The 27532-nt window shown below is 39.4% G+C and overlaps 2 protein-coding genes across 3 annotated transcripts in view; both read left to right on the top strand.

Moving 5' to 3' along the window:
- LOC143850923 (Phosphoglycerate mutase family protein) overlaps positions 1 to 8565 on the top strand; it is a 47693-nt gene extending 39128 nt beyond the window's left edge. The window contains exons 9-10 of the mRNA XM_077360211.1: positions 7991 to 8035; positions 8139 to 8565. Coding sequence (XP_077216326.1) covers positions 7991 to 8035; positions 8139 to 8241 — 148 coding nt within the window. The 3' untranslated portion in view covers positions 8242 to 8565. The remainder of the gene's footprint in view (positions 1 to 7990; positions 8036 to 8138) is intronic.
- A 12337-nt stretch (positions 8566 to 20902) lies between these two features.
- On the top strand, positions 20903 to 25606 carry LOC143849788 (putative beta-D-xylosidase 6). 2 transcript variants are annotated; one of them, XM_077358982.1, is made up of 6 exons: positions 20903 to 21724; positions 22781 to 22947; positions 23080 to 23177; positions 23957 to 24196; positions 24282 to 24698; positions 24854 to 25606. In XM_077358982.1, the coding sequence occupies exons 1-6, from the start codon at positions 20990 to 20992 to the stop codon at positions 25450 to 25452; spliced, it is 2256 nt and encodes a 751-aa protein (XP_077215097.1). In that variant the 5' UTR covers positions 20903 to 20989; the 3' UTR covers positions 25453 to 25606. The 2 variants fall into 2 exon arrangements, with proteins under 2 accessions (XP_077215097.1, XP_077215096.1); XM_077358981.1 differs by having other exon boundaries at positions 20904 to 21724; positions 23846 to 24196.
- The last annotated feature ends 1926 nt before the right edge of the window (positions 25607 to 27532 follow it).

The following is a 27532-nucleotide window of genomic DNA, read 5'->3' as shown; positions in this document are numbered from 1 at the left end:
GTGAGTGCAAAAAGAACGGCCACGGCCACCACCAGAACGACCACCACCACGGCCGGCACGGCCACAACCAGAGGAGGTCCCACCACGAGGCGGACGAGTACTGCCATCATAGGCCGCGAGAGCAGAACCATCAATAGGAACAGATATCACTGGATCACCAGGAGAGCACTGTTGGACGCGAGAGTAAACCTCAGTAAGGGAAGGAATATCGCCATAACCGATAATCTGCTGACGAAGATCATGTACTCTGGACCCAAACTCTCAAGGTACTGCATAACACGGATCTGATCCCTCTGACGGGCAGCCTCTGTGAGATCCGTGGTAAGCGGCATGTAAACATCAAGCTGCTGACATAGGCCAACGAAGTGGCTGTAATGAGTGGCAAGATGGAGATCACCACGGCGGAAACGCACCCACTCAGAATAGGTAGAGCAGATCCGACTAATGTTTGCCACGCCAGAGTAAAGAAGAGTAACCTGATCCCAGATCCGTTTCGCAGTAGGCAGAAGCATCAATGGCCCAGAGATGTGAGGGGCCAAACTCTGCCACAGAAGGGTACAAATAAGAGCATCCTCCTGTTCCCATCGATCAAAGGTGGGATCCGTCGTAGGAGGATCACGACGAATGACGTAGGCTTTCCCACGGGCAATAAGATACTTCTCGACAGCTGCTTTCCAAGTAACGTAGTTTGCCCCATCCAACTTAACAGTAGTGATCTGTGGGAATGATCCATCCACAGAGAGAGATGATGACGAAGAAGACGCCAAAGACGGTGTCGGACGAACACCAGGAGCCACTCCGGTGGAAGGATTGTCAATCACCGCCTCCATAACAAGAAGCAAGAAAGAAATAGACAATCCAAATCAAGACGAATAACAGTAGATAACTGAATAGGTGGGCAAACTAGGGGCGTAGAGAGGAGCCGCAAAGACAAACAAGAATCAAAGTAGGATAGGAGATGAAGATCTAACACATAGTAAGAGGGAGAAAAGAGTCGTAGGTTTTAGCGAGGGATGAAAGGAAGAGGAGGAAAAATGATGTGGGTTGAAAAACTTGGGGTGGGGGCTTACTTGCAGACCTAGGAATTGGGGGCTGGAAAAAAAAAATTTCAGGGGCGGGGCGGATTGCAGCCCTGGAAACTAATCCAAGAAAGTGAATTTGGGGGGGGGGGGGGGGGGGTGTCAGAAAATATTTTCCGGGAAAATTTTGGAGGGTGCAAATCCTCTTCCCTGGAAAAAAAATCCAGCCTGGGAGAATATTTTCCTGCAAAATTTTGGGGGAGTGCAAATCCTCGTTCTTGGAAAAAAATTTCCGACCTGGGCAGAAAATAGTTTCCGGGGAATTTTGTGGGGGTGCAAATCCTCGTGCCTGGAAAAAAATTTACGGCCAAGAGGTGCAGGCTGCAAGGGGGCGAGCAGAGAGAGGACCAGGGGTTATGCGCAGGGAAAGAGAAGATGGTGGCGGGGGGGGGGGGGGGGGGGGGGCTGGTACCTTCGACTCAGAGGAAACGACTCCTTCTAGAGGGGCAAAAAAGGCAGCGTACCATTCTGCCTAAGATGAAAATTTGGCTGGAGTTAGGGTTAGGGTTTCGCGACGAGAGGGAAGGGGGGTTTCGGCTATGTGAGGGTGGCAGAGAAGGTCGAGGCTGATAGACAACCCTATGGATCAGAAAACCCTAAGGCTTTGATACCATGTTAACTGAAAGTTTAGAGAGAGAAATGAATGAGTTAGGGTAATCTCCCCCTAACTTATATCTTTATACTAAAACATAAAGGAATGTACAAAGTCCTAAATGCCCTTAGGCAAGTTACATATTCCAACACTTTTCATTATGTATTTATCACATCAGCTTGAGGAGTGTTATACCAAGCTGAATTTGTGTATGATCTTATGTACTTTTTGTTATTTGTAGTTGTTTTTGTAAGTCTCCTTTATAGCAAGCTGTAGTTCCATAGTATATACACTCCAACTTGAGGGGGAGTGTTGAATAACATGTATTTTGAGTAGTTTAGTCATTACTTGTAGATTAGGCTTATTGTAGTCATTGTACATGCCCTACTTGGGGCCTATATATACATCATTTACATGAGGAGCTCCCTAATGGAGACTCTCCATCATCTCTAGTCTTCTTCTTCTTCTTCTTCCTCTCTTCTAACCCTAGCTCCATTTCTAACACTTTGAAACATAATACCATTCTCCATTAGATAATTTTGTAGAGTGTGATAAATGCACTCACTTCCATTATCTGATTGAAGAATTTTGATATTTGTTACAACTTGTGTGTGGATCATCTTACGAAATGCCCCCCCTTCCCCCCGCCACACACACACACATAAGCGCCTAGGAATATACTGTCTCCCCTTTTTAGAAACGCAACTGGAAGTCCTCATTCGTGCGGATTCCTATCAGCGATCAATATATGCTGGATCATATTTGACCTCAGCACAACTCTTGATGGACAAAAGGAACATAAGTCCGTTAGCTAGAAGTCCTCCCCCCACCCCCCATGTTATGTTCAAAATTCAACTTGTACACCTCCTGCCCATTAACTCCTGCAGCCATTTAGGGACTAACGTCCAAATGTGTCATATCAAGGTGCACACTTGGATTATCCACAGTATCCCTCTACCATGAACGAGCCAATAATTTCGCCCCTCTATACGCCTAATGGGGGCTCCCCCTGTTAGCTTCTTGATCCGTCTCAGAAGACTCCCTACCTAAGCCCTTCGAGGAGAGGTTGATGGGTTTGAGAGAAAGCACAGTTGGATTTCTACGTTCCGTTGGCATCTGAATTTCCTTAGTTAGAGAAGGCCAAGCAGATCCCGAACCCTACTGGTTTCCAGCTGCCCTTCGAACCTTCCAGATTCCTAAAAATCAACCCTACTTGAGAAATCAGTATCCTATGACCTCGAGACACCCTCACCAGAGAGAAAATCTCTACTACTACTCAATGATCTGATAAACGAGGAGAAAAAAATGACAAGAAATTAGCTTCGGTTTACACAAACCGACAGGAGTAGTGTTGATTCGAAATGCCTATCTACCTCGTACAAATCAAGTATTTGACAGAAACAAGTCTCACTAAGGAGACTGACAACGTGTAATTGGAAGAGACATACTTGGGAGACATACTTGGGAGTAGATGCATGACACCCTTGAGTAGTTTTCCACCATAAGTCAAATCCATGCTTTCATCCTACCTAATTCTCAGACTCAATTGTTACATGGGGACGGATTTTAGAGCCTGAGAAGTTGGAGTGATGATCGGATCCCCCATCTTCGAAGGTATGCTAACTAGAATTCATTAACATTAGCGGCCCGAACTGATCTAGTCTGGGATTGTTAAGTGAAATCCTTTGCGCTTCTCCTCCTGCAGGAAGATCGAATCTATTAATCCCATGGTTGTTAAACCCACGCATTGGGTGTCACCTAGACATCAATACGTCACCTGTCTCATTATGTATGTCAGTCCAAGGAACCCCCCCCCCCCCAACCCGTCCCCGGGCATCGAGATAAAGACTCAATGTTATGTTCAGAATTCAAATAGGATGCCTTCCACCCATTAACTCCTGCATCAATCTGGTGACCAGTGTCCAAATCTGTCGTACGATGAACATTGGGATTAACCATGTGGTATATCTCCCCCACGAACGAACTTAGTAATCTCCCCCTCTTCACACCACTAACAAGGGTGATCCTATCAACATCTCCATATCAGAAGAAACCACAACCGATGCAATGCCTGCAAGGCATGACTAGGGCTTGTCCCCATAAGCAATATGATTGTCTCCAACTTCCCGCCACCATCTTCCTTCCAAGCCACCTTTGCTTGTCGTGTGTCATGATCTCACCATCGACCAAGGTGTCCTGTACAGTTCCCCACAACAACACCTCTATCCCTACCCCTGCCACATTTGTCTCCACGTTAACAAACCCAAAAGACACTTCCCTTCACCTAAACGGCTAAGAGGTGCAATTCTGGGCATGCATCAAGAACCCTAAAACACAATTTTCCGACCTCATCACTGAACCTAAAGCTGCTCGAACAGTCAAGGGAAGCGATCGTCCCAAATCTACTATCAGTTGCAAAGAAAGTATCTACCATCCCCACATTCGGTGTGTGTGTTGGGGGGGGAGGGGCGGGGGGGGGGGGGGGGGGGGGGGGGGGGATATTTCGGTAAGAAATTACGGCCGAATCTAGTTAAGATTCTTCACCACTAGTTTTTCTTTTTATTTTTGTCGTTTTTTATAGAAATATCTTAAAAGGAATCTGCTTGTTCTTCTTTTTTCTGCAAGTGAAGTTAATTTTTGTCAGGTTTTCTTTTGAACTGTTGGCATTCGATAGAAATTGCATGTTTCACATACTTTGGTTTTATAATCTTAAATGTCGCATGTTTCACATACTTTGACTGAAATATTAACGAAATCCAAAAAATTTCGGATGAAATCTGGTATTTTTCCGAATCAAAATATTTTGTCCGAAATTAAAAACCGTGGCACTTGTTGTAGATCCAGCGTCCATGGTTCTGCCTCTCCACTTCCTTCACAAATCTCCTCCCTTCTCTTTTTCTTTGGATGTTCCATCTCCTATGATCTAGATTGTCCCTCTCTTGAACCACACTTCTATCGACTGCATGTCTAGCGAACCTCTCCTGATTAATCCCCCGATCTATTCTTCAATGAGAAGGTCCATGTGATCTTAATCTGCTGGGCTCTCCTCTCTGCGACATTCCTCTCCGCATCTTTTGTTTTTGCGTGTGTTTTCGGTTTCCAGTTGAGAACTAGTAATTGATGTTTTCATGGGCCTATTGACTTCTGTAATTCTTTTGCCATTGGACATGAATCGAGCGGGGTTTCTGATGCTTGAGATTGTTTCTGAGCCTGATATGAGAAGCGGTCTTGGGGCTGCTGAATATGCAGACGAGATAGAGGTTGTGTACTGCAGTACTGCTATTGATCCATCTAATAAAACTAGCATTAAGGAGAAAAGAAAATGTAGTGGGCTCTCAAAGTTGAATTGCAGGTTCATTTTATGTAGGGCTATACGGAGATTTTTCAAAAGAATTGAGAAGAAGGTCCTCAGATGTTGGATGACGAGGATTCTTCCCAATAATAATTTAAGTATTAAGGGAATAATAACAATCTTATAAATACATAGAATATTTGTAAGCCCAATGGTTCCCACCCTTGGCATTTCCTTCTTGTTTTGATGATTTCAAACACAAGTGATTTTAGTTCACTAATGTGTTTGAGTGTCTTTAGTTGTAGATCTCATTAGTGTGCAATCAAGAAGCTTGGATCAAGCCCAATGAGCTTAATTGGACCATATTTGGAGTGCCAAAGTCATTGGAGATCCAAGGAGCAATGGTGGACTTAAAGAGGAGAATTCAAGAGAAGATCAAGTGTGTTTGAGTCCATTTTAGAATGTATAAGATCCATCCTTATATTAGGTTTATTGAGGCATAAATATGTCACTAATAAGTTCCCAAATAATACAAAAGAGTAAAGTAAAATGAATAGACCAAAAGCCCAAAGGGTAAGCAAAAGACAAGTACCAAATCGGAACATACTTAGTTGACCATTAACCTTAATCCTAGGAAAATTAGTCCAAAACATTTTTAAATATTTTTGAAAATATTTTTAACAGATAGATCTCGTTCTTCTAATGTCCGTAGAGCACAAGAACGTCGAAATCCGATAAGAAATGAATGAGATATGAATTTTACAAGTTAAAGCGTAAAAATCTGGAAAACTGCCTTCGGGCATCGGAAGTTGGGCATCTGAGGAAAGTATTTGGGCGTCCGAACATGCTAAAAAAAGTTATCTGAGAAGTTCAAAATCTCAAAGGCGCCCGAAGCATTGTTCAGGCACCCGAGTCAGGCGTCCAAATACCCCATCAGACTTCCGAACACTGTTTTGCCAATTTTGTCTTTTCCCAATGGCTAGTTGGTCGGGCGTCCGAATGGCTTCCGAACTATCCATTGGAAAGTCTACAACGGCTAGTTTTGGTGCAGGCTATATATCTGTGCGTGCGTGCGTGCGTGTTCCAATCTTTTCTAAACACTCTTCCATGATTCCTAAGACCCATTTGAATATATTTAAGAGTGAAGAAACTTGGGTGTGTGTGTGTGTGTGTGTTCCAATCTTTTCTAAACACTCTTCCAAGATTCCTAAGACCTATTTGAATATATTTAAGAGTGAGGAAATTTGTTTATTCCTCTCTAATCTTGGATTAAGGATTTGGATTATAGGCTTCAAATTGTATATCTTCTTCAACATTGTAACCCTTTGAAAGGGATTTTATTTTTTCTTCTTTTTACATTCAAGTAGTGTATTTGGCGAGTGTTGGTAGAGACACAGAGCCATCTCTGCAGAGCGAGTGTGGGAGACACGGAGCTTTCTGCGGAAGTTGTAATTGGGTTGATTCCCCTCCGTTAAGGGAATCCGTTTTTAGTGAAGCCATCGAGAGTCTTGGTGGAGTGGAGTAGGTCGGCTTGGACTGAACCACTTAAAAATCTCGGTGCACACGTTCTATCTTTCTTCTCTACTCTTTTTGTGTGCATTTGATTTTTACTTTCATTTGTGCTTAAGGGTTAGTTTTCCCATTTGTTTTGAATTCCGCACTTTTTGGGAAAAGTTTTTGAAACCGAATTCACCCCCCCCCCCCACCCCCTCTCTCTCTCTCTCTCTCTCGGGTTGCCATACTCACCTGGGACATTGGATTTTCAATATTATTTGACTTCATTCGTCAATTGCATAGTTGCAATTATTTGGAGTAGATTGATATTTTTGTAATTTCCAGTGTAAAGATTTTAGGGGATTCTTTGGATTATTCATAACTCAAGTTTAAGTTATAAGAAACTTTCTTAAACTTTCTTAACTCTAGTTTAAGAAAGTTCATTTAACTCAAGATTATTCATAACTCAAGTTTATGAAAACCCATCTAACATTCCCCTTCTTGTGCAGCCCAAACCCTAGCTTCAGCTTCCCTTAATCTCCTTCCTTCGTCCTTCCTGCTCCCATCTTAAATTAGGCATCACAGGCATTTTGCATCTTATCAGTTTTTTCTTATTTGATTTGCCTTTTCTTTTTCACATATAGGACAAATCAATATGGGTTTCATGCCTAAATTTTAAGGGTGTCTATGTCAGCTCCATATTAACGTGTATAATTGAATACTTGAATTTTGTTATTTGGGGTTTGAAGAATATGGAAGTTCATATCTCTGTCAGATCACTCACTCTGTAGAAAATTTCATTGTGTATTGTTTTATTTGAAAATAAAGATGAGTTTTTAAGTTTTAAATACATTACTTTTAAAATATACTCTTTCAGCATTATCAGTAGGAGAAAGTATACTCTTAATTAAGAGAAATGCATGATAAGCGTGAGGGAAATGTGCTTCTAAATTTTGGAAAATGAGAATAACATGTCTTCTTAAATGAGCTTCTTTGGAAGTGAGTTTCCCATCTACTAGGATGAGTGTTGTGACTAATTTTAAGGTTCCCTGTGCAACTAATTGGGATAAAGCTAAAAAATAATGCTAGTTCTCCATGAGCATGCAAATGTTGACAGTCAAATCACCAATATAACAGCTGATTAGCTTCCTTTAATAATACTCTAGTGAATGGTTTTATGAAATTCCTTCTTGGCAGTAGCCTGCACCATTTATCTACTACGAAAAATCTAAACTGAAGGAAACTTGTGCTGAAATGTTATTTAGTTTCAGCAACCGTATGCTCACCTCCCTAATTAATGCCTACCATTGCTCTTTTTTATGTTTGCTCCCACAGCTTTTCCGTGTTACTTAGTTTCAACAAATATATCCTGCATCTTATCTGTTAGTTTCAGCAAATATATCCTGCATCTTCTATCTATTACCAGAAATTTGAAGCAAAGCAAACTTGAGCCGCAATCTATTTAGTTTCAGCGGATATATGCTTGAAGTACTAAACTGGCTTCATTGTTCTTTTTTCTATTTACTCTCACAGCTTTGCCAATTGTGAGCTGCGTTCCATGATTATTGTTGACAGAAGGTGAGTGTCTTGTGCAAAACCTTCTCAAGAACATTCTTATCAATCCGTTTATTTCCTGATTAATCATAATTATGTTCTGACTCATGGCTTTTCTTATCTGCAGCATGACGGGGTCGGGTTCCTCCTCGACCAATTATCCAGGAAAGATTCCTCGCGGTCCTGATCTCCCGAGCGATATTGCGAAGGAGATGCACACAGAGAACTGAGGAAACATTCTACTGTTGGGGAAAGCCATATACTCTATGGTTTTAGTCTCGGTGGCTTCTTGAGCTGCCCACATCCTTAAATCTGCTATGTGTTCTGTGAAGAAAGCCCAATATTCTTTCAATAGATTGTGTTGTCAGAAATTGAAATCAATATAGGCATTGATTCTTTCCAGTGACTAGTTAATGAAATGTGTTCACTCAACCCACTTAGATTTATGTAGTTGGGTTTGAGGAACATATGGCTAGCTGGACTATTATGAGAGCACTCTGGCTTGTATGCTGTATTTGTTCAGTTTTAAGAGTGAATTCTTCTGGACTACCAAATTAACTGTTAACCATGAAATAGAGAGAGAATGACACTGGTGGTTGTTGGGACTTGGGAGAGAGCATCACCAGTAGTTTTTGTTTAAGAAAAAAGATGAAAATACCCTTATCATCGACAAGACATACCCTCTGGCTCACTTTCTCTTCCCTCTCCACCCGATCACCCGGTTTTGTTTGGATGTACATGAAGTACAATTAGAAGGAAAGTAAAAAGGTATAATTTTCTACGGGTCCATTTGGTTGCAGATTTTATTGGAAAATCAAAGTAATGGTACACCTTTTCCTTTTCCTAGTGTTATTTGGTTGCCATTTGTTATTCCTGTGACCATCTTTGTCGGCTCCAAATTTGTCAAATGCAAGCTGTTTATGTCAAATGCAAGTTGTTTTTTACTCTAACTTTCAAGCATGGTTTTAAATTTCCGAAATTTCGGATTTAGGTCCAGACTGACACCTAAATCACATATACCCGAAATGGTATTTTATTTCGTCCGAAATTTGGATCAAAATTTTGGAATTTCGGTCGAAATTTCTTTTTTTTTCCTGAAATTTCACTCAAAAAACTGGTTTTTTAAAATTAATTAAACATTTTACCAAAATTAATTTCGGCCGAAATTTTTATGGAATAAAATATTGTTTAGCTTGTTTCGCTAGATTTCGGTGGGGTCCGAAACTGGTACCAAAACTGAAATTTAAAACCATGCTTTCAAGTAACTTTCACTTTCCACTTGATTTGTGAGGGAACTTTATTATTTGGTAAATTCTTTGCTGACAAGGAAAGTTCAGGAGAAAGGGAAACTGATGTTAATTTACTCTTCATACCCAAAGAAACAATATTTCCACACCAACCAAATGAACCGTTAGAGAGATTGAATTTGGCGGGGGCTGAAAGGCCTCAGATCCCCGAGAATAAGTAGGTGTGTTTGGTTGCACAAAAGCTCGGCAGCCATCCGAATTTCGCTTGGATGCACACAATTCATTCAATGTTTGGTTGCCAAAATAGCATTGGACTCCCCTTTGACTCCCTTGGATGCCTCTCAGGCGATGATTGTATGATAATTGTATGTCGGGTGAGGTAGCTTTCTTGTCCCTTCCTTATGACCTTCCAACCAAATTCTTCCAAAAACAAGGAATTTAGTTTGGATTTTCTCGAGAATAATGCTCTCTCTTTCTCTCTTCCCTCTCTCTTTTCTCTCCCTATATTGGTAATGGCACTCCCTACTTATTCTCCTACTCTCTGATATATGCCACTCAACCAAACACTGCTTACCCTATTCTTTGAGGTAATTCCAGACAAATCAAATGCCTGGCTCATCCCTTTTGACTTCTTATTCCACTACTCTCCGAGACACCCTCACACAACTACTCCTCGCTTGGTTGGATTTGAGATGCCATTCCTCGTTTGCTTGCAATATTTCAGCGAACTCCTTGAGATGTCTCTTAGGTAACCATTGGCATGTCAATGCATGTTATCGGGTCTGCCTCCCACAACCCCAAGCCAAAGCCCAGGTGAAGTAGGAATGAGACCCACTCACCATCTCTCAAGTCCATTTTGTATGGTCCGCTACTTCTCCTCAGTGTTTCAAGACGCGGATGTGGGTCAAAATGCGGCCAAAGCAAATCCTAGTCAACTCGATGCGGTCTAGAACTCAGTTGACACTGCTGAGTACTCTGTTGATGTAGTTGTAACTTGGGAGAGTTAAAGGAGCTTTGATTGATGTTGTTGGGTCTCATGTCTAATGAGATGCTTTCAAATATGTAAGCCTCGGGGTTTGGGATGACGATAATGGCAAAATCCAACTTCACCCAAAAACCCATAAGAATCGGACAAATAGGAAAAACTCCACCGAACCAAACATAAGAAAAAGAACAAATCCAATCACTTGATGAAAATTGTAACAATATATAAGAGGTTGAATCTATTTCATAATAGAACCAAAAGGAAATTCTTAAATGAAAGGGACATACGTAATGAAATTAACAAAATTATATATGAGTTTTTATATGATGGCGGACTGGGTAATTTACAAGGGCTAGGTGGCAAACCACCTAGCCTTTCATTTTTGATCTGGTCAAAACACATTTTTTGTTATTTTGACGGTCGAGCATCATATAAATTCTCCATATATATTAACTATTTTTTGTATGCTTTAAAAAAAAACAAATTTCTTTACAGGAGATGGTATTGTCACCGGCACTTCATCTGTCAGTTCATCTTATTTGATTTGCTTTTACCTCCTTACAAGTTAAGGCAAACTCGCCTGGTTGTCATGCCTAATTGTAAGTATCGCTGTCAATGGACCAGTAAATGCCCAAAAATACCCCTCACTTAAATTTTTGTCTCCCTCTTTAAAAGAGGGGTGTTTTTGTCTATTCATGTTAACTCTGATTAGGGCTTCCTAATAAAGCCTATAAATACATCTTTTTATGGCTAACCAAACCCTAAACGTTTTGTTTAAGCCCTAGATAAAGAAATTGGAGAAAGAGAAGGAGAAGAGCAAGGAGATCGCGAATTCAGAGTCGAAACCGCGAATTCAGGTAAGATCTATGAACTATGAAAGAATTTGATTGTTAGAAATCCTAAAACAAGGGTTTGAAAAGAGAAAAGAAACAAGAACTTTGATTAATTTGAATTAGAAATAAGAATCTTTGGGTTGATCTTGAGTTTTCTTGGATCCGATGTTGATTTATGATTCCAAAGAACTCAAAATCAATATATATACATGAATATGAATTCAGAAACTAGAACTTTGGAGATTCAACGTAGAATCTTTGGTGATTTCTTTCTTAAAATATACATATGGAATTCGGAGCGTGAAATCGAATTTAATGGATTCCTCTTGCCGATACGAATCCATTGGATCCGACCTCGCGCGTTTTGAACCCCAAACGAAGGAGTTATGGCCGTTTTAGTGTAAAAACGGTGGAAAATCGCGTTTAGAAGAAATCTGGATTCGGGCTTGAGCGGACATCCCGCAAATGGCGGACGTCCGGGAGTACCAAGTTTGGCGACAGACGGATCCTCGGACGTCCGTATTCCCGGACGTCCGTAATTCTCGGACGACTGGCGCGACTTATTGTTCCAAAACTTCAGAAATTCATAACTTATTCAAATGAGCCCTTATTTGTCACTTATGTTATGTTCAGATCAAGATATTGAATCGTAGTCCGAATTAAGAAAAAGAATCGAACTTCTTTGAGGTACGTAATAATGTACTACTTTGGGTATTATAAACCCTTCTCATAAGCAGTATTAACTTTGGAAACCTGTATTCATACTTTGAACTTCTGAATTAGCTTTGAGTCCATCATGCTATTTTGTTTCACCTATTGTTACTCTTTTGAACCTTTGAAATAACTGTTCTGAAATATTGTTATGAACATCTGTTCTAAACTCTGAACCTGTGAACTATTAGTTTGAACTTTGAATATTCTGAATCATTTGAATATGAACCTTGAACATTTTGAACACTTCTGTGGAGGCTTGGATAATTTCTGGATTTTGACTTTGGCTCAGAGACTAGTTTAGTTATTTCAGTTACTAAGAAGTGAGTACTTGAATAGTATGTAAAGACTTTATTAATTCTTTTTGCTTTGACTCAGGGAGAGATGAGATTGATCTGACTGTAATGGGTCCGCAGTTATTAATCATTACTTTGATATTTTAGTTATGAATGCTAGTTTTATTTTTGTTAATGCTTTGTAGCCGTGTACAATTGTGAGACTTGTTTTGCAGGTGTACGACGCTGCCACGTCCTACGCCCAGGGTGGGGTTCGGGGCATGACAGAAAGTGGTATTAGAGCTTAGGCTTTAGGTCCTAGGTAGAATCATTTGAACAAGGGACTTTGATTGTGAGAACTGGGGATTTAGAGAAGGAGCAATTAGGAAGCGCTTGATAGGTTTGTGTGTATCGGGGACGCTTGGCAACACATAAATCAGTCGCGCGATCAGATCCTAATTATAAATTCAAATGCACCTGGGAACGCTTGGGAAGCATGCGAGTTTGTGATTTGGTAAGAATCATGAGGAATATGTGATGAATAGATATTGGCTCCAAATGAGAGTGTTTTGTATTACTGTATGAATACAATATATGTATGTAGCTATATTCTAGATAGTTGCTGATTAAACATTCTATTGGACTGGATTTAGGATTATGGGAACTCAAGGAGGACGTGGTGGTCGTGGAACTCGAGCCAATCATACTAGAGCCCTCAATGATATTATAGAGGAAAATCAGAATGTGGCTCAAGGAGAGCCAGAAATTCAAGAAAATCGGAACTAAGGTGTTCAAGAAGAACAAGTAGTTCAGGATCCTCCAGTTCAAGGAGGTCAAGTACAGAATGAGAATCGTGGGGTACCTCCGCCTCAAGATAATATTGAACAAGAAATAACTGAAATGAGGAATTTCATGAGAGCCATGATTGGATTGGCAAATCAACAATGTCAGCAACCTCAACAGCAGCAGCCACAAGTTTAAGTACCACCAGTGGCAGGACAGCCACATCAAGTATTTGGAATTTCTGAATTTATGAGGCTTTCGCCGAAATGTTTTAAAGAATCGACTACGGTGGATGATGCCGAGACTTGGCTAAAGAATGCTGAAAAGGCCTTTGAGGCAATGAACTTTAATAGAAATGAAGCAGGGTGAAATATGCCACCTATATGTTGGAAGGGATAGCCCTCCAATGGTGGAAGGGAATCCAACGAAAATATGAGCACCATCGGGGACCATTCACTTGGGCGATGTTTCGCACCGAGTTTCTTGCAAGATTATTTCTTCGCAGTACTCTGTACCGTATGCATAGGAATTTACCCAGTTGGTGCAAGGATATATGACCGTGGATAACTACGAAGCGGAATTTGATAGGCTGGCTCGTTTTGTACCTTCTTTGGTACCTGATGACAAAGCCAAGAGAAATAAATTCGAATTTGGATTGGCTATGTATTTGAAGAAGGGGTCGTTGGATCTACGACCCCCGAATCTTATGAAGATCTGGTGGGAAGAGCTAAGAAACTTGAAGAAGTTCATCAGAAAACTAGAGCCTATGCTCAAGCTAATCAGAAGAAAAGAAATAGAGAAGGTGAAAATAAAGGACAAGATCCTAGTGGATCAGCCCCGAATCAGTAAGCGCCCAAACCTCCTGCTTTCAAAGAGCCTAGAGGAAAGCAAGAAAATCGTGGGGGCTATCAGAATAAGTCAGCATCGAATAGACCAGTTGCCCCTAAATGTGAACGTTGTGGAAGCAACCACCCTACTGAGACTTGTAGGTGGAATACTGGGGCTTGTTTCCAATGTGGCGAGGTAGGCCACAGAATTGCAGAGTGTCCTCATCCAGCGGGCGATGCCCAATCAGTTCAGGGGATGCCTACTGTTCGAGCTCAGACAGTTCAAACTCAGACTATTCAGAGTAGAGCTGCACTTGTTAATTCTCAAGGGCAGCAAAGGAATGAAAGATCTCGTGTTTGGGCTCGAGCTTATGCTCTCACTCATCATGACGCTCAGGTCGCTGGCACAGTAGTACTAGGTACTTTGCCTATAGCATCCTTTTATGGTTATGTATTATTTGACTCTGGTGCTACACACTCGTTTGTTTCATCTACTTTGTTACACTACACTGTTTACCTACTTCACCTCTTGGTTATGATCTGTGTGTTAGAACCCCAGTAGGAAAACAAATTTTGACTAACTGAATTAGTAAGATGTGTTCTGTCATAATTGGAAATAGAGAACTGTTAGCAGATCTTATCTTGCTGTAGATTTTGATGTGAATTTGGGAATGGACTGGTTGTTTACCCATTATGCTTCAGTAGATTGCAATAAAAAGATAGTGAGTTTTGAAATCCCTGGAGAAGGAAAATTTTGTTTTGAAGGGAGTGGAGCTCACTCGACTCCTGTGGTTTTATCTGCTATGCAAGCTTGTCGACTTCTAAGACAAGGTTGTGAAGCTTTCTTGGCCTCAGTAGTTGAGGTCAATGATAATGAAATGAAGATTGAGAATATCCCTATGGTTAGGGAGTTTCCATATTTGTTTCCTAAAGACCTTCCAGTTCTGCGTCCGAATAGAGAAATTGAATTTTCTGTTTACCTAGCTCCTGGAACGGCACCTATTTCTAAGGCCCCATATCGTATGACACCCTTAGAAATGAAAGAATTGAAGAATCAGTTGGAAGAACTCTTAGAGAAGGGTTTTGTGCGACCCAGTGTTTCACCTTGGGGAGCACCAGTGTTATTCGTTAAGAAGAAATATGGAAGTATGAGATTATGTATAGATTACAGAGAATTGAACAAGGTTTCCATAAAGAATAAATATCCGCTTCCACGGATAGATGATTTGTTCGATCAGTTGCAAGGGGCATGTGTGTTCTCCAAGATCGATCTTCGATCGGGATATCACTAGTTGAGAATCAAATTAGAAGACATTCCGAAAACGGCCTTCCGTACTTGGTATGACCATTATGAGTTTCTTGTTATGCCATTTGGTTTAACCAATGCCCCGGTAGCTTTTATGGATCTAATGAACAAAATATTCAAACCATTATTAGACCAGTTCGTGGTTGTGTTCATTGACGACATTCTGATATATTCTAGAAGTTAATCTGACCACGAGCATCATTTAAGAGTTGTCTTAGAAACCTTAAGAAAAGAGAAGCTTTATGGAAAACTGAAGAAATGTGAATTCTGGCTTGATTCAATCTCCTTTTTGGGTCATGCGGTCTTTAAAGACGGTGTCTTAGTAGACCCAAAGAAGATTGAGGCAGTAACATTATGGAATATGCAGAATAATGTTCCTGAAATTCGTAGTTTTTTGGGATTGGCGGGATACTACCGCCGTTTCGTTCAGGACTTTTCAAGTTTGGCTGCCCCTTTGACCCGTTTGACACGGAAAGGGACAAAATTTGTTTGGTTTGAAGATTGTGAAAAGAGCTTTCAGGAATTGAAAAAGAGCTTTCAGGAATTGAAAAAGAGCCTAGTTTTTGCTCCCATCCTAACTTTGCCTGTTGGCAGAATGAGATTTGTGATTTACAGTGGTGCCTCGAAGAAAGGCGTAGGATGTGTGTTGATGCAGTTAGCCAAAGTGAATGCGTATGCTTCAAGCCAGTTGAAACCTTATGAAGAGAATTATGCGACTCATGATTTGGAATTGGCTGCGGTTGTGTTTGCCTTAAAAATTTGGAGGGATTATCTATATGGAGAAACCTTGTGAAATCTTTACAGATCATAAGAGTCTGAAATATATCTTTACTTAGAAAGAATTGAACATGAGACAGAGGCGTTAGCTAGAACTGTTGAAAGACTACGACTTAACCATTAGCTATCACCCTGGAAAGGCTAACGTGGTAGCTGATGCTCTAAGTCGGAAGTCATATGTGAATTTGGCAACTTCGATTACTTCTCAGAAGTATATCTTAGAAGACCTCCGAAGATCAGAAATAGAAATTCGTGGTCCAAACTTTGGGGTACTGATGGCAGCACTCCAAGTACGGCCCACATTGCAAGAAAGAATCATAATAGCTCAGGAATCCGACCCATAATTTTGTAAAATCAGAAATAAGTTAGAAGAAGGATCTGGATCTGAATTCCGAACTCACAATAATGGTACCTTGATGTTTGGTAATCGCATTTGTGTTCCGAATGACTCTGTTTTGAAAAATAAAATTTTGAAGGAAGCGCACAGTTCGCGTTACTCTGTACACTCTGGAGGTACAAAAATGTATAAGGACTTGAAAGAAAATTTTTGGTGGAATAATATGAAAAGAGAAATAGCTCAGTAACTATCTCAGTGCCTCACTTGTCAGGTGATTAAGGCAAAACATCAGAGACCACCCGGAACATTGCAACCACTTCCCATCCCAGAATGGAAGTGGGAGAAGATTACAATGGATTTTGTGTCAGCTCTACCTCGTACTCCCTCAGGCAATGATTCCGCATGGGTAATTGTGGACAGATTGACAAAGACAGCTCATTTCATACCTATTAGAACTGGCTTGACACCTGAAAGGTTGGCCTGGTTATATGTGGATCAGATAGTGAAATATCATGGTGTGCCTAAAACCATTGTATCAAATAGAGACACTCATTTTGTATCCCGGTTTTGGAATAGCTTACATTCAGTAATGGGATCTTCCCTTAAATTCAGTACAACTTTCCACCCTCAGACAGATGGACAATCTGAAAGAACTATTCAAATTTTAGAAGATATGCTCAGGGCTTGTGTTATGAATTTGAAAAGATCTTGGGATGATCATCTTCCCTTGATTGAATTCTCCTACAATAACAGTTATCAGGCCAGTATTAAGATGGCACTTTTTGAGGCCCTTTATGGAAGGAGATGTAGATCACCCATATGCTGGGATGATGTGGGTGAAAGAAAACTCTTAGGCCCGGATTTGGTTCAGCAAGCAGTAGACAAAATCCATTTGATTAGAGAGCATGTTCGCACGGCACAGAGCCAGCAAAAGAGCTATGCTGATGTTAGACGAAGAAAATTAGAATTTCAGATTGGAGATAAGGTACTTTTGAAAGTGTCACCCACCAAGGGAGAGATGCGGTTTGGGGTTAGAGGGAAACTCAGCTCAAGATTTGTGGGACCATATGAAATATTAGAAAAGATTGGGAAAGTGGCTTATAGATTGGCTTTACCTCCATCATTGTCTGGAGTGCACAATGTGTTTCATGTGTCTATGTTACGAAAGTACATATCAGATCTGAATCATATGATTGAATTAGAGTCTCTGAATCTGAGAGAAGCTCTGTTATTTGAAGAACAGCCTGTCCGTATTGTGGATCGTAAGGATCAAATTCTCAGGCGAAGGACTATTCCATATGTGAAAGTTCAATGTCGGAATCACTCAGAACGTGAAGCCACCTGAGAGCTGGAAGAGAAAATGAAATCGAAATATCTGTTTCTGTTTGAGAACATAGGTACATGATAAATAAATTTCGATGACGAAATTTTTGTAAGGAGGGTAGAATGTAAATACCCAAAAATACCCTACTTAAATTTCGTCCCGCTCTTTAAAAGAGGGGCGTTTTTGTCTATTCATGTTAACTCTGATTAGTGCTTCATAATAAAGCCTATAAATACATCTTTTTATGGCTAAACAAACCCTAAACGTTTTGTTTAAGCCCTAGAGAAAGAAATTGGAGAAAAAGAAGGAGAAGAGCAAGGAAATCGCGAATTCGGAGTCAAAACCGCGAATCTAGATAAGATCTATGAACTATGAAAGAATTCAATAGTTAGAAATCCTAAAACAAGGGTTTGAAAAGAGAAAATAAACAAGAACTTTGATTAATTTGAATTAGAAATAAGAATCTTTGGGTTGATCTTGACTTTTCATGGATCCGATGTTGATTTACGATTCCAAAGAACTCAAAATCAATATATATATATATATATATACACATGAATATGAATTCAGAAACTAGAACTTTGGAGATTTGACGTAGAATCTTTGGTGATTTCTTTCTTAAAATATACATATAGAATCAGAGCTTGAAATAATATTTAATGGATTCCTCTCGCCGATACGAATCCATCGGATCCGACCTTGCGTGTTTTAAACCCCAAACGAAGGAGTTATGACCGTTTTAGTGTAAAAAACGGTGAAAAATCGCGTTTAGAAGAAATCTGGATCCGCGCGTTGGGCGGACGTCCGGCAAATGGCGGACGTTCCTGAGTACCAAGTTTGGCGACAGACGGATCCTCGAACGTCCGTAATTCTCAGACGACCGGAGCGACTTATTTTTCCAAAACTTCGAAAATTCGTAACTTATTCAAATGGGCCCTTATTTGTCACTTATGTTCTGTTCAGATCAAGATATTGAATCGTAGTCCGAATTAAGAAAGGAATCGAACTTCTTTGAGGTACGTAATAACGTACTACTTTGGGTATTATAAACCCTTCTCATTTGAATCAGTATTGACTTTGAAAACCTGTATTGATACTTTGAACTTCTGAATTAGCTTTGATCCATCATGCTATTTTGTTTCACCTACTGTTACTCTTCTGAACCTTTGAAATAACTGTTCTGAAATGCTGTTATGAACACCTATTCTGAACTCTGAACCTGTGAACTATTAGTTTGAACTTTGAATATTCTAAACCATTTGAATATGAACCTTGAACATTTTGAACACTTCTATGGAGGCTTGGATAATTTCTGGACCCTGCCATATGGGGGTAAAACATTTGGCAATTCTGGACCCACTGTGGGGGTAGTACATTGGAACTTCTGCCCCGTCAGTGGGATAAAACGTTGGCCTTGTCGACTTGTATCTGAACTGAAGGAACTGTTTTCGAACACTGTGGACTGTCGGTGTATAAGCAATAACATGTCTTCTGAACCATGCCGATGACTCTGAAGTGCATTTGAACTCTAAACCTTCTGCACATGAACTCCGAAATCTCCGACTTTGATCCGAACTAAGATTTGAAATTTAGAACTATATTTGACTTGCACTTATCACTGTTTGTGCCTAATGAATCAGTTAAGACCTTTGAACTCAGTTTTGACTTTGACTATCCGACCCTATTGAATCCTGATATGCTAGACTGTGCTTAGAGTAGTGCTTTATTATGTACTGAGCTTTTCAGCTGACTGTGGATATATATTATTTTCAGGTTTTGATCCTCGTGAGGTTAACGGGGAGAAGGACGCTTAGTTTTGGATTTTGACTTTGGCTCGGAGACTAGTTTAGTTATTTCAATTACTAAGAAGTGAGTACTTGAATAGTATGTAAAGACTTTATTAATTCTTTTTGCTTTAACTCAGGGGAGAGGTAAGATTGATCTGACTGTAATGGGTCCGCAATTATTAATCATTACTTTGATATTTTAGTTATGAATGCCAGTTTTATTTCTGTTAATGCTTTGTAGCCGTGTACATTTGTGAGACTTGTCTTGCAGGTATACGGCGCTGCCACGTCCTACGCCCAGGGTGGAGTTCGGGGCGTGACAAATTTGGCTACGTCATTTTTATCTCCGTGTCCATTGGATCCATATCCTAAGGTTCAAAACTGTTTCGGATTGTGACCCAGACGTAGCCACAAAACCAAATGGATCATCCTAGATCCGAATGGAAGGCACCGATGTATGAAAATACCCTTCATATTTTGTTCATTTATGTCTATTTTGAGGGATATTTTCATAACACTAACAAATCTTAATCAAAATCACAAACAACATTTCATTTTCCCATTATTTACTTTTATTTACTTTGACCACGTTATTACTCTCCTCACTCTCTTTCCTTTTCCCTTCTCCAACAATCAGCCCTAATTGTGTACTACATAAGTAGGATCTAGTACACTTTGATGGACCGTCTGATTCGAAATGGATCATGAACTAGGCTCAGAAAGAAAGATCAGAAAAACACTTCAAAAGGATCCAACTGAAAAGTGATCTGATTGGATTGTGACCAACGTAGGTGATCCAATCCGAATTGGACCAATTGACACCCCTAATTGAAAGGGTATTTGTTCTGCCCTACATCAAATGGGATAAAGTTGTAAATTGTAATTCCGCTGTTCATTTATGGGTGGCAACAACAACCCAAACTTGGAATCAATGTCATTTTTTCCAACAACATGCTGTTCATACACATCCATCCAATCCAAGTGGGTGAGTTTTATATGGTGTCAGAGTTATCTTATCATAAAAACAGAAAGGACAAAAAAAAGCCACGTGGGTAGTGCCATAACATCATATATCATCACCATAATCACATGCCAATGCAACAAGGAAAAAAAAAAATACCTCATTTAGCTGGAGTATGTGAAGGAGAAGACTTAGTTAGCTCTTCTGTTTTTTTTTTTTTTTATTGAAATGGGGCTGTGATGTTGAATGTTTCCTACTTACTATTCTCATTTATTTTTTTTTGTTATGAGAAATGATTTTTTATACGGTGTAAGTCCGTATTGTCCAGTAGTTTTCAAAGCGTACTGTACGACAAACACCGTAAATAGATTGTGCCCCAAAACTGGTTCCATAACATGATCCAAACCGTCCATTTGATAGGCCACAACCTAAATAGATTGTGCGCCAAAACTCATTCCCATAAGATGATCCCAACCCTCAATCTATCGAAGCTCCATAATGTGCAGTTTCTCTATAGATCGGAGGGCTAGGACCATCCTATATAAATGATTCGTTGAGCACAACTTATTTATGATGTGGCCCATCAAATGGCCGGTTTGGATCATCCTATAGAGTGGGATGTACAGTACTTTTAAAATTTGGTAGACTATAGGGCCCCACACAAGATAAAATCTCAGAATTAGGACAATATCTAGGATCTAGATTTGACTCCATGTTTGATCTAGATGCTCTGCATAAGCACTGACTGATTCAGAACAACTACAAGAAAAGCCAAAGTCCATTCTTTGCTTCCTCCAACTAACTTTCAGACTCTCAAATCTCCAGATGTCCCAATGGAGATCATCTTTCCTCCTCAAAATCCTCACAATCTTGTTCTCAATCTCCCAAAAAATCAAAACACACCCAGAACCCAAATTTCCCTGCAAACCCCCACACAATACCTACCCATTCTGCAACACCTCCCTCCCAATCCCAACTAGAGCCCAATCTCTCATCTCCGTTCTCACCCTTCAAGAAAAAATCCAACAACTTTCCAATGGTGTCAAACCCATACCAAGACTCAGCTTACCAGCCTACCAATGGTGGTCTGAATCCCTCCATGGAATCGCCACAAATGGCCCTGGTGTCCTCTTCAATGGTACCATCAAATCTGCAACTAGTTTCCCCCAAGTGCTCCTCACCGCGGCGTCTTTTAATAAAAGTCTTTGGTTTTCTATTGCCAAAGCAATTGGGGCTGAAGCAAGGGCTATGTACAATGTGGGTCAGGCTGGTCTGACCTTTTGGGCTCCTAATATCAATATTTTTAGGGACCCCAGATGGGGAAGGGGCCAAGAAACACCTGGCGAAGATCCGACCGTTACCGCGGCTTATGCGGTTGAGTATGTTAAGGGTTTTCAGGGGCAGTTTGGGAGTGAAGGTGATGAACGGTTTAGTGAAAATAGGGTTTTGGAGGGTTCAGGGAATGGAGAGGGATTAATGCTCTCTGCTTGTTGCAAGCATTTCACTGGTTATGATTTGGAGAAATGGGGCAATTTCAGTAGATATACTTTTAATGCTAAGGTATGCTTTTTGTTTCTCAGTTCCTCTTTTTTTTTTTGTATATTGGGATGTTTCAGAGTTCAGCCCTTAATTTTAGGCTGCTGATATTGGCACAGCCATGTTTTGATAATTGCACTAACTTAGCTTGCTTTTTATTATTTAAACAGCTGTTAAAGGTTATTAGAGTTCCCAAAAAGCTTTCAAAATTCAATTAAAAAGAAAAGACAAGCCGAGTTTGTGCAATTATTAAAACATGGTAGTGCCAATATCAGTAGCCTAATTTTATTACTGCTATTTTAATAGGATGACTGTGGTGGAACAGTTTGGTGAGGTATTGAGGTTTCTGATTATTTTTATATTCAGATTAGAGTTTTTTTTTTGTTTTTTTGAAAGGTATATTCAGATTAGAGTTGTACATTAGAGAATACCTATTGTTCTCTAGCAGCTCTCATAATGGAGTAGATGAACGAAAATTTAAATAAACTGTAAGCTGTCCTCGTTTCGTATGGACTGATTAAGGTTGATTTTTTACGAGATACTCTATGAGGTTGATAATATTTGATCAAACTCATTCATGTGCTGACTTGAGGAGACCCCATCGGTTGTTTTAAGGAATGAGATTCTTGGGTTACAGGTTTTTTTTTATCACTGCCCAACATCTATTTGATTGCAAGTTAGTATTGTGGTATTTTTGAGTTTATATGTTTAGATATGTTGATGTTGATCATAAACTGTTAATTCAACTGACCTGAAACAGAACTCACGGAGATGTAGAAAGTGCTCCAGTATTGGTTGACAGAATCAGAAATTCTAACTGATTCATTCAATCTGCCATTAATTGCACTAAAAGCTCATCTCCTTGTCTCATTGTAGCTTCTATGTAGCTTTGTAAATTTTGATATCTTATTGTTACCTATTACATAATCATCTGGTTCTATCAGACACATTCTGTATATAACCAGATTTTTCTCAACTCCTATAGGATGACATCTTATACAAATCCCTAGAACAGTAGGTGAAACAAAATTTGAGTTATTGCTAGCTGTGCATCTCTTATGATGTGTATCAGTGTTACAGGTATCAAAGCAAGATTTGGAGGACACTTATCAGCCACCATTTCAGAGTTGTATTGAAGAAGGTAAGGCTAGCTGTTTGATGTGCTCCTACAATCAGGTCAATGGGGTCCCTGCATGTGCACGACATGATCTCTTACAGAAAGTTCGAGATGAGTGGGGATTCAAAGGGTAAGTTATGGGCTGTTATCGGAATTTACCAGAGTTCGTCGTTTGACAGTAACTAAAATGTTTATATGTTGTTTTATATTGGATGCCAAGATCATGGTGTACTTGTATGTGATTTCTTGAAGGCTAATGCAGATACATTACCTCTGATTGCGATGCCGTTGCTATAATTTATGAAAATCAAAAGTATGCTCCAACTCCTGAAGATGCAGTTGCAGATGTGCTCAAAGCAGGTTGACATCATCACAAATATCTCTGATATTTTCAAAATATAGCAATTTTATCATGATATTTTGATAAAACAACAAAATCCCAAAATAATCCCAAGAATTTAAGAAGGGAAATGATTTCAGCAGAACCATGTTTTCATACTGCGCGCTCTAGCTTGTCGTCTAGTATTTAATTGGCTTGTAAGTGCTTTTGGGGAATAATAATAACCTTTTTACGGCTCTTTAAATACTAAAGACAAGCTATGTGTGCGCATGTATCAAAACATGTTGTGCTGAGATCATTCCCCTTTAAAAAATATAGCGATATTTTTTTTTATGGAAACAACCAATTGCTCCAAAAAGCTTAAGCTCTTAGAGTTGGTGTATACTTCAACGCTCCACCTCTTGTGTGGCCCTTATTTTTTGGGCTGGCCGTACATGTGGCACATGTGGCCCGCTCTTTTGGGTTTGCTGTACACGTGGATTTTTAATATCAAGGAGTTGTTGGGTTTTTAACGCAGGACCTTTCGTGAGGCAATAGCTCTGATACCATGTGAAACAACCAATTGCTCCAAAAGCTTAACCTGTTAGAGTTGGCGTTATTTAACCATTTATACTTCAACATGACTGTCCCAAGTAATGCCCATAATTTTTTTTCTGAAATTCGAATTATATATCATCCTTATGAGCAGGAATGGATATCAACTGTGGAACATATTTGCTTCGACACACAGAGTCAGCTGTTAAACAAGGAAAGGTCCAAGAAAAGGACATTGATCTAGCACTTTTCAATCTATTTTCAGTTCAACTACGACTTGGGCTTTTTGATGGAGACCCAGAAAAGCAGCAGTTCGGAAAATTGGGACCTCGGGATGTATGTACTAAAGAACACAGGAATCTGGCACTCGAAGCAGCGAGGCAGGGTATTGTACTTTTGAAGAATGAAAACAAGTTTTTGCCAATAAATAAGAATAGGGTTGCCTCATTAGCCATCATCGGACCAGCCGCAAATGACACAAGCAAATTGGGTGGTGGCTACACAGGTTTGCTAAGCATATAACGTGTTCCCGTCGAATCTATCGTGACTTTTTCTTTCATGCTTATGTGATCTGGTTTCGAATTATGTAGGTATTCCTTGCAATCCGAAGAGTCTTTTGGAGGGACATCGAGATTACATAAGAGACACTTCATTTGCTACTGGTTGCCTTAATGTATCATGTGATTCTAAAGATGGGTTTAAAGAGGCTATTCGTGTTGCCAAAGAGGCCGATGTGATTGTGGTGGTTATGGGGCTAGATCTTTCACAAGAAACTGAAGATCACGACCGGGTGAGCCTAATGTTGCCTGGTAAACAGATGGATCTTGTAACTGCTGTTGCCCAAGAAAGTAAGTTACCATTGATATTGATAATTATGGGTGGTGGGCCTATTGATGTTTCTTTTGCCAAAGAAGACCCGCGAATTGCTAGCATTCTCTGGGTTGGGTATCCAGGTGAAGCTGGTGGACAAGCAGTCGCAGATGTCATCTTTGGAATATTCAATCCAGGTTAGTAATCTTCATCATTTTTTAGGATTGTATACATGTGAAACAACCAATTACTCCAAAAGATTAAGCTGTTAAAGTAGGTGTTATTTAATCAATTTATACTTCAACTACACCTCTGTTAGAAGATATTTGATGTTAATCTTGAAGTGAAACAGGTGGGCGGTTGCCTGTGACTTGGTATCCAGAGTCCTTCACTAGTGTCCCCATGAATGATATGAACATGCGCGCTGACCCCTCACGCAATTACCCTGGAAGAACATACCGATTCTATACCGGAGAAGTGGTTTACGGATTCGGACATGGCTTGAGCTATTCAAACTATGGTTACAAATTCTTAGCAGTTCCTGACAGAATTAGTTTGTCTGGGTCTTTCATTAAGACTGATCTTTATAAGAAATCTTTATATGCAAGAAAATATGGACTCAACTATGTTTACATTAATGACGTGGCATCCTGCGACACATTGAGGTTTCATGTACAGATCTCTGTGCTCAACAATGGTGACATGGATGGGACCCATGTTGTTATGTTATACTCAAGAGAGGAGAATAACTTCAAAGGTGGGCCACAGAAAAAGTTGGTTGGATTCACGCGAGTGCATACAGAGTCCTACAAAGCTACTGGAACTAGCATTTTAATAGATCCATGCAAGCATCTTAGCACTGTGAATGAACGCGGGATAAGGATACTATCTCTGGGCTATCATGTTCTAATGTTGGAAGGTGTAGAGCATCCGATCCTTATCGAAACTTAACGAAGGTATTTTGATGAGATTGAAATCAGTGTACTAATTTGTTGTGCCATTCATTGCTGCCAAATGAAATGTAGCATTATATTTTTTATTGAGACTGACTTTGGTTGAAAGTAGAATAATCAAGTGGGGTATAAAGCATAAAATTCATAAGTCATAGACCATTCTTGAAGGTCAATTTCACTCTGCCCCAACGGGAAAGATCAAATTTGTTTTCCTTTTGTGTTTTTTTAGGCTGATCAAGAATAAAAATGAGAAAACATCTGCAATTCACGACCATCATATGCACATAAACAGAATCATGTGATATATATATATATATATATATATATATATATATATATATATATATATATATATATATATATATATATATATATGTGTGTGTGTGTGTGTGTGCGCGCGCGCGCACTCCTATTTTTCATTCCACACTCGCCAAGATTAAGTTTTTTTATGTGGAAGATGCTAATGTTTTCCTTGATTTGAGGTTGCTAACTGCACACCAAAATCTCATTGGGTCTGTTGTCCATGGGGATAGCAAGTTGAGCATTATTTTATCCTCTGATAGGCTTGATATTCTCTCATTACATCAAGAAAGGTCCCAATGAGTACGTTATACAATAACAGGCAGCCAATCTCACAGCTTTTTTCGAGATAAAATCATCCAATCAGGGTAAACAATCTCAGGAACAACCTATCTAAGAATTTTTATTCCCATGGAGCACACTCCATTAAGAAAAGTGGAGCTGAGAGAACAGGGCTTTTTTCTTCATTGATTTTACAATATATAATGATAAACAGAATGGTGTCCTTGCGAAAACACATCTACTAGGGCTGCCCCCATTGGCCAATCTCTTATTACTCCTTTTAAGTTATTATTTTTCTGCACCATTATAATACTTCTATGTGCCCTTTTAAATGCACTTTATTGAGATGGGCCAATGAGGGCACTCTTGTAGCTGGTTTTTTGCAAGGGCGCCCTTCAGTTTATCATTCCTCTCATTTTAAAATATAAAATTGAATTTTTAAAAACGACTCCAACTTGAAATTGTTGTAACTGTTGGAGTATGCTTACAAGTGTGGAGGCATTTTAGTCCATCACATTTTTGTATATAAATACAAAAATGAAAGCGAGCATGAGTGAAATCTCTTGTTACAGTTCTCTCCTCTCTTTCTTCCTCCCTTTTACTGTTTCTTTTTCCTTTGTTTATTCTCCTAATACACAACCATTAAGTATCAACAATTCTCTCCGCTCTTTTTCCTCCTTTTTTCCTCTTGATCTTTCCTTTGTTTAGAGTCCTAATACACAACCATTAACACTGTATCAGAGCAATGGATATCTCTCTCTCTCTCTCTCTCTCTCTCTCTCTCTCTCTCTTAGGCATAACTGTAACACCTCCCATGAGGCAATACCTCCCTCGAGGCGTAACAATATATAATCAATTATGTGCCCACAAAAAATGGCAATAGCAACCATAATAACATTCTCAAGAACATATCAACTTTATTCATATAAAGCAGCTGCAAATGATAAAAAACTTGGAAAACTACTTAAACCTATAAAAAACTACTTCAGTTTGCACTTTGGACAACACTTGAAAATATTTATGAGAAAAATGATAGTCTCTCCTCAAATGATAAAAATATTGTTCTTGAACAAAAAAAGACTCTACAAAAATCTTTTACAAAGGAAAATTCTTTCAAAGATTCAATTTCCGAATTGAAAAAGCAAATTGAAAATTTGAAATCGGAAGTTAATGAAAGTTTGAAAAGAAATGAAAAATTAAGTCATTTAAGCAAAACATTGATAAATAAAAATAATGACTTAATCCAAAGATGCAATGCTTTTGAGAAAGAAAATAGAAGCCTTGAAAACACAAACATGGATTTAAATGAAAAGTATAAACATGTTTGTGAAAATGAAGAAAAATTGAAAACTAGTTCATCTCATAAAATAGATTGTTTTGAAAATCAATTAAATGAGATAAAAGTCATAAAACTAGTAAATAAAGAACTTTCATTAAAGAACCAAAGATTACAAGAAGATAAAAATAAACATATATGTTCTCATGCGTATTCTTGT

The sequence above is a fragment of the Tasmannia lanceolata genome, unplaced genomic scaffold (assembly GCF_043159265.1).
Source record: "Tasmannia lanceolata isolate RefF3 unplaced genomic scaffold, GAP_Taslan_0.1 ptg000018l, whole genome shotgun sequence".
NCBI lineage: Eukaryota > Viridiplantae > Streptophyta > Magnoliopsida > Canellales > Winteraceae > Tasmannia > Tasmannia lanceolata.
The sequence above is the reverse complement of the archived record's forward strand: the minus strand, read 5'-3'. Positions and strand labels throughout refer to the sequence as shown.